Consider the following 15,301-nt stretch of genomic DNA (forward strand, 5'->3'; position numbering starts at 1 on the left):
TATAAATGACCAGATTTACCCTAGCAACATTTTAATGATTTATATTTAAGCATTAATTATGTGATCATTTTTTACATCTTGAATTCTACATAATAATTTTAACTTATTTTAAAATATATTTCAATAAAGATCTATAGTCTAATTAATTAATTAGCCTAAATCTCATTATGAATTTTTTTCGTCTTTTAACATCTATACATATTATAATGCAATTTGTCCTATATAGAAATCACCGATTTAACCTATTTTAAAGATTTATTTTTAAAAATATTATTAAATACTCACATATCTCATTGCTAAAAATATTTGATATCAAAATTTCGATATTTAGAGTCATTACTTATATGATTGCCTAAACAAAAAATTTTATGAAATTGCCTATAATTATTTCATATCAAATAACACCTACCTTTTTAGGGACATAAATTAGTCATTTTGTTTAAATCAACCTTATTTAACCAAACTTACTGGTTATAGTAACAGCCGTTAGAAGGGAAGGACAATGTGAAATTTTTTCTTGATTGAATGGACAGTATATATGATATATTTTTACTTTCAGGTGTATCTACATATTTACAATATTTTGGAGAGGGGCTAGTTATGAAATTGCCCATTAAAAATAAATTTATAGAACAAGCAAGATCTAGTTTGTTACTAGGGACAAATTATTAGTTGTAGCTTAGGTTTTAATTAATTATTTTTTCTTCGTTTTCTCTCTTAGCTCTAAAAAAAAATTAATATTGTTGTTATTTATTTATCCAATCCACTATGAAATTAGTTGATCTCTATGATCTTGCATCCAAGATCTAAATATTCTATCAATGATTACAAATTTCTCTTCATTCTCATCACTCTCTATTTTATTTATTTATTTATTATTTTTTTATTGTGAGACAATCTTATGTTCTGCTTAATTTTTATTTAAGTTACTCAGATCCGTGATTCGAGGTGTGATTAGAATTTAACAATTTATCCTTTCTGTTCTAGCGAACATCAAACTATACATGTTAAGTATATAACCGAAAAAAATATCTTTATTATAACAGCTGAAATAGTTTTAAAACGCACAGAATTCTAACTTTTTATGCTTGGTTGATAGTAATTATACGGATACAATGGCTCAAAGTTAAAAGCAATGTGCTTCTAAAAGCCACCCTAGTTCGCTCTATATAGCATGTGTGTATAGATATGAGCTATAGTACATATACAACGTTGTTCATGTAATTATTCATGATATATTTGAAAGAAATCAGTGGAATAATTGATGAGATTACGACGTCGGTCTTAGCGCAGAGTGGCAAAAGGATATTTCGGTGTTCGGAAGTCACCTTGATGACGGCTGCAGACCCAATATGAATCTTAATTGATTCACATTTCCAGCTACGTTCATTTCTAATGAAATAAACGCAAACGGATAGCATGCTACCTTTTTTTTCAAAAAAAAAAAGATGTGTGAATTTAATACGATGTAGCATGCAATGTGGGAAACGAACATTAAGGCTTGTTGTGGCTTCATTCCATTTGGGTATGGTAATGGGAATCGTTATTTGATCAATGCGATTTAATTTTGTTTGGTTCGCACATGAATCGGTTTGGATTCCTATTCGGGACATGGTGAATTCGAATGGCCCATTAGCTTCAACTTCGATTCGGTCTTTCTAGCCCAGGAATTGAAGATTTCATTCGGAGCCCAATAAGTTTCTCGAGCCAGTTGTGGCCATCTCACACCTCCTTCGCTCCAACCTTTCTCATCAACCAAAAAAAAAACTTCATTTCTCAAAACCCTATCCCTAACCCACATCAATAAAAGTTTTTAAAAATAAATTTGATATTTTTTTTGAAAAACTTATTAGAGAATAGTATTATATTTTTCATAAATTTTAAATAATATAAATTTATATTTGAGAGTAAAATTAGTATTATAGTATTCTATAAGTTTTTAATTTATACGAACCAAACGATGAAATGTGAATAACTCATTCCAATTCCCAATCTACAAATAAACCAAACGTCTTGGGGGAGTGGGTCATTCCAATTACCATTCCAATTCATTCCCATTCCATTATCCATTCCAATTCCACCCTTGAACCAAACAAGCCCTAAGGGCATGATTGGTTCACCTATTTTAGACTATGGAATCGGAATGAAATTCATTGATTCCAATAGTTGCCGTTTGTTTTATAGGAATCGGATTCCAATTCCCATTCCAGTCCGGAATGGGAATGGCCAAATCCATTTATGATCCAATCTGACTTTGAATTTCGGATTAGCTCATTCCAAAGTATACTATTCAAAATCCTCTTTCATCAACACCCACCTCCTCTCCCTTCATCACTTTCCTTTCTCTTAATCAAAACCCTCTGTCAAAAATTTTAAATTTTCATTCCGATTTCCATTCCAATAATGAACTAAATATTTTTGATCATTCCATTTTCCATTCTAAAGTAATCCAATTTCATTTTCCACTCCTATTCGAATGATGAACCAAACATGCCCTAAAATTGAATGCAAGTGAAGGTGCAATAATCTAGTTTGCCAAAGGGGGAGGAGAGGATGTTGAAGGGTGAACATCAGCATTTGCAGGAGGGCAAGGAAAGACAAGGGGATTTATAAGGTATAAAGTTTGAGTGCTAAGCTCTGCGAGAACGTCTCATTGCATGGGAAACTTCCGATTCACTGTAATGTATTAATTTTGCTTTTATCCAATGATTCGTTGAGTTCTTTTTAGTACTAAAACTTAAAAAAAAACTTTTAAATTCTAAAAATAAGGATTATAATTTTCGAATAGATAAAAAATGACACGTAACGATGAATTGAGACTAGCTAACCAATCTTTTTTTTTCTTTTTTTTTTTTATATTTGTGTGTGTGTATAGAGCAGGTGCTTGAGACCATCATTATGGAAATTTTAGGCATTCTAAAGAATCTAAACATGAGGTGGTAGTACTAATTGTACACAAAAGTCCAAGCTCTTTAAATGTTAACCCACATGCAACTATGTCCCACCTTCTTCTCAATGACCCATCAATTTCAATCTCCATATATTTTATTTGCTTTTCTTTCATTATTTTCTTCTAGGAAAAAAAATTTCTTATAAATAATGCAGAAAACTCAAATTTTAAAGCTGAATGCCAATCCCTAATTTCTTATCCAGTACATCACTTGTCGGCCGCGACTTGCCTCGTGATCTGCCATCCATATATCTCTACTTTATACATCCAGCACTCATGTATAAAGAAAAATATTTTTAAAAACTTATTTGACTCTGTTGTAAGATATAATATCGTTTAATAAAGTAGTTTATAAGGCGCAATAAGTTAGTTTGTCAAAGGAGGAGACTGAGGACTCGACTTTAAACATTTGTAGTGTAGGTCACAAGCACTAATCACTTATTCCAAAAAAAACGTACCGATAGGAAAGACGCACTTAAGCACTTAAAGGCTCAGTCACAGTGCTTACGGGCTTCGATCTGCCTCAACCTATCTGCACTTTAGGTCTATTACTATTAGCTCTGTTATAGGCCGCAGCCGTATTGAACAAGTTGGACTCATCCGACTTAAGTTATTATTAGTCTCTTGAATCTATTATTACAGAACAAGACAGAGGGTGCTATAAAGAGGGAAGTGCATGGACCATTTTTGTGGAAATTGAGCTTCCCAAATATTGATTGAGGTTGGAGTTGTAATTTGTGCACAAAAAAGTCTAAGCTCCTCAGAGGCATCCCACATACAAATATGGCCCATCTTTCTAATGCACCACCAGTGCCAACCCCCACCTCTTAAAGCTGAAAAAAAAAAAAAAAAAAGTCTCCTTAGGGGAGTATCATGTGTTACTGAGAAAATTTTTTCTGTCACAATAATTTTATTTAAGATGGCGAAAATACAGAAATTTTTTATAAATACTAATCCTTTTACTTTTTTTCTCTGACTTTTAAAAATCTATATATTGCCTCTATAAAATTTCGAAAAACATTTTCAGGAGGTTAAGACGCTAATTAAGAGGGTGAAATGATTAAATTGTTCTTACTTATTTTATAAAAAAAATAACTTTTTAGTTAATTTGTTATTTTGAAGGATATTTTTTTTATAAATTACAAGAAATGGACGGAACACTGATGGAATTTTGACTTAAAGGGAACTAATTAAATGTATCAACTTAAAATTTGAAAAACGTGAAATATAGGTTTTGAAAAGTTAGAAAGAGAAAAATGACAAAACGAGTATTTTTGAAAGAATTTTCTATATTTTAGCCATATAAGAATAATAATAAAAATAATTAATCCAAAATGTGCACATTGCAAACAAGCATAAGAACAATGTTTTTGAAACACCATTTGAAAATAAATTTATTATATTTTCCTTAATTACACCCTTATAGATATAAACATGACACAATGGAATTGGTTTCAGATATATTTTATATGGTATAACTTTCGCAAAATTGAGGAGCAATGTTAGTATATATAGTGCGAAAGATTTTGATTAATTTATGCAGAGATGTGCAGAGATGTCATATGAGTTCGTCAACACATGAATTATTTGTAGAAAATCTTTTGTCGGTGACCAAAAGCATTTCCTTGAGCCATTTTCAAATGAAGAGAGAGAGAGAGAGAGAGAGAGAGAGAGAGAGAGAGACTATTAGGCATGTTTGTTTCGTCGAAAGTAGGAGTCATTTTCAGCTATAAATATCTACTTCTATTATTTGGCTCATTGTAAATTAGTTGGCTCATTGTAAATTAGATTCACCTGTAACTCTATATTTTTCCAAAATATCATAATTAACTTCGCCTAGGTAGTGCCAAAGTCAATTACAGAAGAAAAAAAGATAAAAAAAATAATAAAATATTGGTTAATGCAACTTTTTTTCTTTCATCCTCTATGTACTAATATACATTTCTTTTAGTAAAATAAATAACAAAAGTTTGTAAACTCATTGGCTTCTTATCAAATAAATAGCAATAAAAAAAATTTATATGAACTTCAGTTCAACTGAAAGTAATTTTTAATTTAAAAAATTCTCATCAATCGTAACATAATATTCAGTAAAATTCTCATCAATCGTAATATAATATTCAGTACTAAATATATCAACACATCAGGACCTGCTCCTTTTCTGACCCCAAAAGGATTTCACACTTCATCCAATCCAAATCAGGAAAAGAAAGAACAACAGGCCGAGGTTGGACCATTTAAAATTTTTTAAAAAAGTAAAAAATAAAAATAAAAATAAAAATAGTAAAAAAAGCCCAATTAAGTGCCCATTAATCACTATCAAACTCAAATCATCTCTTCTTAATTATATATGATCAAATATTATTTTGCGTATTTTCTTTTTCAACACCGCGACCCCTTCTTGCACGAGAGTGCGCCGGCCGACACGGTGATCGCGCCGACGAGGGACGACGGCCGGGCGCCCAGGCTCGACGCCCTGGCGTAGCTCGACGAGGCACCCGCGCCCGAGGGCGTGAAGAAGGCGCCGTTCAGCATCAGGTCGCCCTCCGATCGCCAGTTCCAGTCCTTCCATTCGCTCTCCGACGCAAACTCACGCTTAGTCACCTGCAAGCACAAGTATCCTATCAGATTGATTTATCACATAATATGATATCAGAATTAATCCCTAAATTCTCTCATATGACTGCTGCCTCAGAATGTACTTCAACGTACAGTTAATGATTGATTTCGCTTTTTATATATATAACAATTTAATAACAATTTTTGAGAGTCGATATAAATTAGCTTTTAATATGGTGAAAACATCTAAAAGAAGTGCAAAATCGATGATATTGATCTCATGATAAAGTACATATTTATTTTTTATACTTAAAAATGTTTTGCACCGTAGAAAAATTTGTAGTGTACCACATAATCATGTGGCACGAATCACGAGAAAGATTTTTCTTCTGGGACAAATATCTAGAACCAGTTTGTTTGTCCACGATACTGAGTACACAATAGTATACTCCTTTAAAAAAAAAAAAAAGTTTCCCTAGATTTGGTTCACCATGTCAATTTTCACCATATATATTTTACCACTATTTCATATAGATTTATAATTTTAAAGTAATTATTAAATTCAGATATAAAAGTTTATAAAAGTAAGTTGGCGGATGGCCATAATAATATTCGCAAATAAAAAATACTAATTTCATTAACTTTAGTTAAAAAAGAAATCTCATTTACTTACTTTCTAATATTTTACACGATTAGTATGATATTTTAAATGATTCCAGTAAAACTTTCGAACTGGCTGAATTCAGTAGTCGACTCTAAATTTTTAGATCTGATCTGAGACAGTAATAAATAGCATAATCTCAAATTCTTATATTTTAAAGTAAGGGGATAATTGAGACATCAAAGAATTAAAGTACACAAAATTCTTTTTTTCTAATTTAGCCAATATATAAATATATGTTGCTTCTCTATTAGGTTGGTCTACATTGTTTTACTACAAAAGGCCTAGCAAATAGTTTTACTATGCAACAAATTATCACAAGTACCAAAAAAATTCCACTAATAACAGTGTATTATTATTATTATTAAAGGCATGGTGAAATAAATAAAACTAAAAAAGAAAGAGCAAGTGCAAAGCCTTTTGACCACTAAAGTAAAAGTGAAAAGTAAAAGAGAGAACATGTCAATCAATGGGGATGGGCAATCCATTTAGAAAACCTTGAGGGCTTAAATGTAAATATCTTATAAAAAAATTAAAAATATTTTTTAAAAATAAGATAAATTATTAAAAATATTTTTCATAGTTAATAAATTATTGCTAGATAACTTAGGATCCATTCGATATTGAAGGTTATTTGATGCTATTTGGTAAACAAAATTGTAACGAAAGCATGCACAGATATACTGTTAAATATAAAATATAAAAAATATCATTCTCTATTATCTGAGGTTTTTGAAAAATAACGGTAGTTTCGCATTAATTAACATAGTATCAGAGTAGAAAATTCTAAATTTAAGTCACATTAGGCTCTTAATATTATTATTATTATTTATTTAATTCAAGTTTACGTCACGAGCCTATCAAAAAATTTCAAAATTAAACATAAGAGAAAGTGAAGTATTAAATATAAAATATAAAAATATCGTTCTTTATTAACTTAATTTTTTAGAAATTACTTACGAAAATAAACAGAATATTTTTTTTTTCGTACTTTCTCATGTATGTAAAAGTCTTTCTAAAATCCCAAATAGCGCTTTAATCTAACACCCTAATAACTATAATAGAGAACAAAAATCACGTGCATCCAAACAGACCCTAAATTCAGTGTCCGAAAGGGACGGTTATCATAAGAAATTGAAAAAGGCGCAGGACGGTAGTGTTGAGTTTTTAGTTTTGTCACCTCCTTGGCTCGTTCGTTGTCGGGGGCCGAGAACCGGTTGCCTTGGCTGTTGATGGTGGGGGCGGCGCTGCCGCCGATCGCGTACATCTCCCAGTGCGTGTAGTCGTTGTTCACCACGTGGAAGTACCCGTGCCGACACCTGATTCGCGCCATTGTATAAAAGTTAAATGTTTGACATACAACATCTTTGATTTGTACATCGCGACTTGTACATTCGTAAAACAATCAGTTTTGATAGATGCTGTGATAAAATGCATGTACATAATGTGGCTGGAAACACAGTAGTTTAAACTATATGTACTAGTTTGATTGGATGTAGCAAAAAAAGCTATAAATATAAATAAATAATTTTATTATATGCAGTTAAGAAATATACTTAATAAGTGATTAGGGAGCTAAGTTTATTTTCATTTAAAATTACCACTACAACAGAATTAGGTTATAGGGACACATGTTTGCGACATTTTTGAGTAAGTGTCCTATTAATGCTAAAACTTAAAAACACATCTACTAATGCCTAAATATAAAGCCCAATTCAACCAAAAATAAAAGATTACTCTACTCAACCCACCACACCCAGTCCATTTGGCCCGATTACAAACAGAAAAGAAAAAAAAAAAGAAAAATCAATTACCATCTTTTCTTCTCTCTTCACTCAATCCACTGAAATTCTAGACGAAGAGCCTTTACTGTCGTCCTCCTCCACCACCGCAGCCAACGAGATAGAGTTTCGGCGGTTGCTAAATGCTTAAATAAATGTTGGTAAATTAGCAGCACTGTTTTAGGTTATAGCGACACTCTTTAACTGTCACTATATACTTAGCGACCCCACATATAGCAACACTTTTTAAAAGTGTCGGTAATTTTAGCTAGCAGCACTTTTTTGACATGTACCTACATTTAAAAGTGTCGTTATAGGCCGTTTTTTTTGTAGTGTACTCTCTCCAGTTGCTACATTTACAGCTGCGGTTAATTTAGGCGTAGTTCTAATTCTCATACAATTCCAACTGTACTAACTGAATTCAAATATATTAAACCAAAATAGTGAATTTTGAATCGCTATGTAGTTACAATTATAGTGAAATTATAATTACTTCCAACTTTGAATATGATATTAAGCTTTTACATAGTTCTATGAAATGTGTGGTCCACTTTTTTTTTTTTTTTTTTTTTTTTTTTTGGTGGAGAACAACACATTACTAAGGAAATTAATTTCCAACAACAAATTAATGGCATTTTATGAAAAAAAAATTTAATATATATATCAACTAAAAAATTAATGCAAAGTTAAAAAATATATTAGTATTATAATTATCACTACTACTGTCACCAACTTAATTAACGGCCCAAAGGACCAAATTGCAAATTATTATAAAAGAAGTGAGTAAAGTGCAAAAAAGCCTCCGGCGGCTCACCGGGGCATCCGCTGCACGAGCCCTTCGCCGAAGTGGTTGAAGGCGATGGTGACCTGCATATGCTTGTCGGCGACGAGCTCGTCGCTGTGCCCGAGCAGCATCACCTTGTCGTGCCGCGACATGTAGTTGTTCGACACCGTGATCGCCGTCGACCCGTGTATCGCGTCGATGAGCCCGTCGGTGCACGCCGAGAGGCTGCAGTGGTCGATCCACACGTGCGACCCCCCGAATATCGAAATGCCGTCCCCGTCCGACCGCGTCCGCCACCCGTAGTGCCCCGGCGAGTCTCGCACATAAGCGTTCCCCCCCGGCCGACAATCGTGTATGTTTATGCCTACCGGATATAAAAAACATATCATAATTGAGATCCGTAGGCGCTGTGTCTGTATATTTCAAGTAAATACCGTGAATGATAATATTCGTGACGTATTGGATTGTGATGCAGGGCCCGCCGGCGATGTGCACGCTTGCGCCGCGGCCGTCGATGGTCTTGTACGAGTTCATGATCAGCTCCTCCTTCAACCTGACCGTCATGTCGTGTGCGAACACGATCCAGAGGGGCTCGTCCCGAATGACGGCGTAGCGGAGCGTGCCGGGCCGGGGGTTCACGGGGTCGTCGTCGGAGCCGTCGGTGACGACGTAGACATCGCCGTCGCGGCCGCCGACGGCATTGCGGCCGAACCCGATCGNGGCATTGCGCCCGAACCCGATTGCACAGTCGGCCAGCCGCTGGCGGTGCCGGTCCCAATGCCGGTCGCACCGCCAGCAGTCGTCGATGGGATTTCCCGTCCCGCAGGACAAATATCCCAATCCTCTACGGGAAGCATTGTATAAACTCCTAACAAAACATTACAACACACATAAATTATATACTAATGTACAAAAAATTAAAACTTTTCAAAAATTATACAGTAATATTTATTTTTTTAATAATAATAATTTTACATATATATATATCTATATATATATATATATATACCTTTCGACTTCTTGTACTACGAATTCAGGGTCTGAGACGATCGTGTTCGATGGAGGAGAAGAGAGAGAAAAAGAGAGTGCGATAAATGAGAAGAGCACGAAGAGAATGAATTGAAGAGCGAGAGTCATTTTTTTCCTTTAATTTCTCTCTCTCTCTAATCTCTCTCTATATAATAAGTGTAGAGAGAGAAAGTGGGTGAATGGTAGAGGGGGAGTTGGGTGCAATTTATAGAGTGAGAATTTAAGATATTTATTTATTTATTAAAAAAAAAGGGAGTAAACAAATTGAGAGGGAAAAGAGGGGGAGGGGGTGTGATCAAACTACAAAAAGTAAGAGTGTGGGTCCCACCAAAAGTAACGTAAATTATGGAATTATTTACAGAGATACTATTTTGGTAGTTTGTTAGTTTAGGTAGTTAAATATAAATGAGAAAAACATAGGCTAAATTACACTTTTGGCCCTCAAATAATACGGCGGATGACATTTTGATCCTCAAATTTAAAATTATTGTAATCATATCCCACAGTTTAGTTTGATGAATAATATTAACGTATATTATTTCGCCTAGTCAATTTTATTACTGCTACGTGAAAATAATAGGAATTAAAATTCTAGCTGTTTATATCAAATTAACTAGTAGTTGAGGGACCTCTATGCATTTTTACCGTACCTATCTTTTTAGTTAAAAATTTCTCGACATATTTATGATATGGATAGGACTACTGACCTACCATTATTACGACCCAAAACCCAAAAAAAGGAAAACATAATAATAATAAAAAAATTTTAAAAATCTATTTAACTACATTAAAGGAGAGTTTGGGAAACCTTAGAGTGACACGTGTCCCCCAACCCTCCTATTCTCTCTCTTTCTACACATATATATATATATATATATATATATATATAAAATACAAAATTTAAAATTTTAAATCTCTAAATTCTAATAATACGCGTAATAAAATCTAACCTAATAAATGCAATTTAAATTACATAAAATATCGCTATATAAAAAAATATAGAATTTAAATTTTAGAACTAAAATTTTAGAAATATAGTGCATATGTGTATATATGTAATTAATTTTATTAAATATTTTTTTTTACAATTTTTTTTATTGGTTTTCTTAAATTATTTTGATAGATTATCTCAAATTCTTTTCATATAAATTTTATAAAATAAATTATTGTATAAATTTACTTTACGCATAATTATTTTTATATAATTTTTTATTTAATAAATAATTAGACTTATAAAACTATATAAAAATATTAAAAAATATATAATTTATTATAAAAATAATTTTATATCCGCAGCATCGCGCGGGTAATTCACTAGTAAGCATAATAATAAGGTTTTAAAAAAGCATGGAATCAAATAATGTGTTTTGTATTGTCTTATATTCATTTTTTGGATTTTGTGATCTTATTAACAGTAACATAGAATGATTGGGTACGATTTAGTTAAAAAAAAATAAAAAAATAAAAAGAAATAATTAATCTTGTATAAATAGTGGTTATTACTAATTGAGTTTATTTTATATGTATCTTCTCCAATTTATGCAATTAATGCAACTATTTGATCATGAGTAGTGGTGAGTTTTTGGTTTGATTATTGAAGTTAAAATCATGTAGTAGTAATTAAACCAAAATAAGATAACCTAAAATATATATTCATGTAGCTCTAATTTTCGTTGCTCTTATAGTAATATCTTAAATCGAAAGACGGAGATTAAGATACTCTAATGTTTGGTTTATAATAAAATTTTCGATCACAGTGTAATTACTGCATTATTTATTAAAAAAAGGCTAAATTATATAAAATTTTTCTGTCAAAATTTGATTTTTCACTTTCTCTCCTTGTCATTAAAAAACCTACACTTTGCTCCCTTATAAAATAAAAAATATTCACTTTACCCCCTATCGTTAGTAATCCCTTTAGAGTTTCGTTTATAAAATATGATTATATATTTTTTATGCCAAAAATATCTTCAACCTTTTCTCCTGTAAACATAGTGAGGGACGAAATGGTGAGGAGCAAAATAGTTATTTTGTCATCGCAGTTCACACCGTACTCCCTGTGAATATTTTTTATTTTACAAAAGGGTAAAATGTAGGTTTTTAAATGACATGAAAAAAGTGAAAAATCCGATTTTGATATGTAGATTTTCTGTAATTTAGCTAAAAAAAAAAATATTGTTGTAGCTAAAGTTATAGACCAATTATCTTGGAAATTTGGTATGAACAGTAACAAGTACAATCACTTTAATTTCAACATGGTACACTTTTTCCACATCCATGAGATTTATAGCCACATTGTGGGCTTGAACAGATCTCACATGGACAGTGTCAGTGTTGTGTTGAAAAACCCTAGAAATTGATTTCAAAACTACAAAAAAAGAAAAAAAAGAAAAAAAGAGGAGGAGCAGAACAAGATGGGGGAGCATTGAATGATCACTTGTCGGTGTTGTGGTTTCTTCTTTTAGAGAAAGAGGAAGCAGCTTTTAATAAATTGGTGCATATATCTCTTTGTCCAAATATATTTTTTATTTATTTTTTTTCTTGTTTTAGTAGCAGTTATCTTCTTGGGCATATAAAGTCTAGTAAATCTGCACCCTTTATTTTTTGGTATAAGTATGTCACTTTTCTCTTCAGCTTTCAACAGCAGCCATCTATAGTATAGCATTTACTCTGATGATTCTATAGCACTGAGAATTGTTGTCTTAAAGAAGTCAGCATTATATTATATAGCGGGAGATCAGATTGGATCAAGTCATATTCGAAACGACGGGAGGTCATGAGTTGGGCCTAATTATCTTCTCAGAGTGGCAAGAGTCTGATCAGACCGAGTCACAATCAAGACTCGTAGATGCTGTGTTTGCACGTTTTAAGTGAATTTGTTGTATATTTCTAGCATTCGAGTTTTTGGAATTAATAATTAGCGCCAACGATCTGACAAGAATGATTTGATACATATATATTGTTGTCTGACTATATTTGCATGAGCGTTTACAAGTCTAATACTTTCTGTTCTAGCAAGAAATATTTGGTGCATATATCCCTTTGTCTGGCTATATCTGTTTTATCTCCTGCTACTTACAAGGATTTCTAGTAGAGTATTCACCAATTAGATGTTTCTGCTTGAGACCCACTCCACAATTGAATGAAAGCTTTAGTTTGATACTTCTAACTTTAATACTACACTGAAGAGTATCTGTTAAAAATATTTTACGATAATGCTTCTTCTAAAAGTACTGCTCAATCAGCACTTCATCCACCAACACTATGTAGTGAGAGGAAGAACAATATATTTGGAGAGAGAGAGAGAGAGAGAGAGAGAGTGTTGGTTCAATTATTATTGTGGTTGGGTTAGGGACCAAGGGTTTGCATGAATTGTATGTGATCATCTAAACATTTGGACCCACCTTTTCTCATTAAAGAGCAACTGGGGCTCACATGCAAGCATTTACAGTAACAGTGTTACTTGCATGAGTGCCCCTATGAATAATATTCATATATGACTACACCTATTGTGAGAGGCTCTTGTGTATGCATGTTTAATATAAATATAAATATGTTAATATCATCACTCTTTTACAGGACAATAGTTAAGCTTAAGCTATTGAGAACAATATTTTTAATATTTATATTCAAAATTAGCTGAAAATTAAATGCTCAATCTTACTCTTTCATCATTTTATGAATAGAAAGATAGTAGTATATTGCGATATATAAAAAAAAATAAAATAAGTGATTAATGGCTGAAATTGAGCTAATAATTTTTAATTTATAAGTATGTTCCTCACCTAACAAAGTTTTTTTTATCTGTGGGGCTTAACTTTGTTCCATCCAGTGAGTTAATAACAATGCCTAATTCAAATAGCAATAAACTATTAACAATGATGTTGTATGAGATACCAAAGTGTGAAAATATGGGTGCAGTAACTGCTTATCACTAGCCAACTTTGGCCTGTTGCAATCACCTAATTAAAGGATAGAAATAAATTATAAAACAAGAATAACATAAAAAAGTGTATGTTACCACATTTAGTGGAGAGATTTGAGGGTCCTTGAGCTCAACAACAATATGGACATTTTGCTTCTTCCCACTATTATATATGCTTCCTAGTGTCTTAATAGCTTTGAAATGCCTAGAGATGCTAAAACCATGTTTGTGATTTACTAAGTAAGCCTCTTCCCTCCATTCATGGTTTCTGTGTCCATTGGCTACCCCAAGTTTTTTTTTTTTTTTTTTNATATTTTTACCATATATTAAAAATTTTGTATTCTTATAAATCATATTCATGTTTGTGCTCGTCTAGATCTGAATATTTTTTAGGGGTAATTGCTTATACACCTCTAAAAAATTTCCCACTTTCTGATTTACCCCTCTTAAAAGGCTAATATTGAAAATACTTTTTTTACGTTCCAACCTATTTTAACTATGCCCCTAGAATTAAAATCTGTTAATAAACTCTGTTATTTGTATAAATTACTATTTTGCCCTTTCAAATATACACTTATACCATCACCAGCTTTTCTTATTTGTCCTTCAGTCAGGGACACAAAAAGTATTTAGACTGTTGATTTTTTTCAAATATACCCCTCTACCGTTACCAATATTTCTTATTTGCTCTTAAGTTAAGGGCAAAATTAATATTTTAATTTTTTTTTAACTGTGGCAAAATTAGATTTACACTTTAATCAATTCAATCCTTTAAATCATACTATTTAACCAACCACCCACTCAACCTTAGAGAAACCACTACTAAACCTTAGGGGACCGCTATAATCCTAACTCTACAATTTATCATCCAAAGATTAAAATCTCGATAGTAAAAGAACACAAATATTATTAATCGTATTCCAGCCCAATTCATTATAATCTTATTTAACAATTAAGTCCCTAAAATTTTTCTAGCATCATGACCCAACTTGTTATGTCAATTTTCTTCTCAAATAGGGGGAAAAGAAAAGGCTACATGGGTGTCTAAGAACTAGTACTCTAGTTATTAATAATATTGAGCTTAACCATTTTGAGTGGATAACAAATTGCTAATACTAATAGGCAAGAAAATATATAATCTCTCTCTCTCTCTAAAAAAATTAGGTTAAAAAAAAAACTCCCAAATTCGTCCTGATACACTGAGAAACAGGAGCGGAAGGCAGAGAAGCCCGTAGCGGGTTTTTTAGTGCAATAGTCTTTTCTTAAAATTTTATTCTAAAAATAGACCTGTTAAATTTTTATTTATAAATATAATCCTATAAAAGCGGTGAATGATTCACCGCTTTTAAAAACGGTGAACCATTCACCGCTTTCTTTTTTTTTCTCACTTCTTTTTATATTTCTACAATGGTAAAAGCGGTGAATGGTTTACCGCTTTTACCCTTTTTCTACTCCTAATGACAAGTTATGAATGCGGTGAATCATTCACGGCATTTAGAGATCTATTTTTATAATTATTTTTTTAACAAAATTATTTTTACAATTATAAAAATTGATAGGTTTATTTATAAAAAAAATTCCTTTCTTTTATCCATCCCGCGATCTGTCAAAA

At 32.0% G+C, this 15,301-nt stretch overlaps 1 protein-coding gene across 1 annotated transcript; it reads right to left on the reverse strand.

Moving 5' to 3' along the window:
• On the reverse strand, window positions 5,014-9,950 carry LOC109725645 (probable pectate lyase 5). The gene is made up of 5 exons (XM_020254900.1): window positions 9,745-9,950; window positions 9,170-9,603; window positions 8,766-9,099; window positions 7,351-7,489; window positions 5,014-5,554 (listed from the first exon to the last, which is right to left on the reverse strand). Exons 1-5 carry the CDS (start codon window positions 9,870-9,872, stop codon window positions 5,333-5,335), a joined length of 1,257 nt encoding a protein of 418 aa, XP_020110489.1. The 5' UTR covers window positions 9,873-9,950; the 3' UTR covers window positions 5,014-5,332.

The sequence above is a fragment of the Ananas comosus genome, linkage group 20 (assembly GCF_001540865.1).
Source record: "Ananas comosus cultivar F153 linkage group 20, ASM154086v1, whole genome shotgun sequence".
Classification (NCBI taxonomy): domain Eukaryota; kingdom Viridiplantae; phylum Streptophyta; class Magnoliopsida; order Poales; family Bromeliaceae; genus Ananas; species Ananas comosus.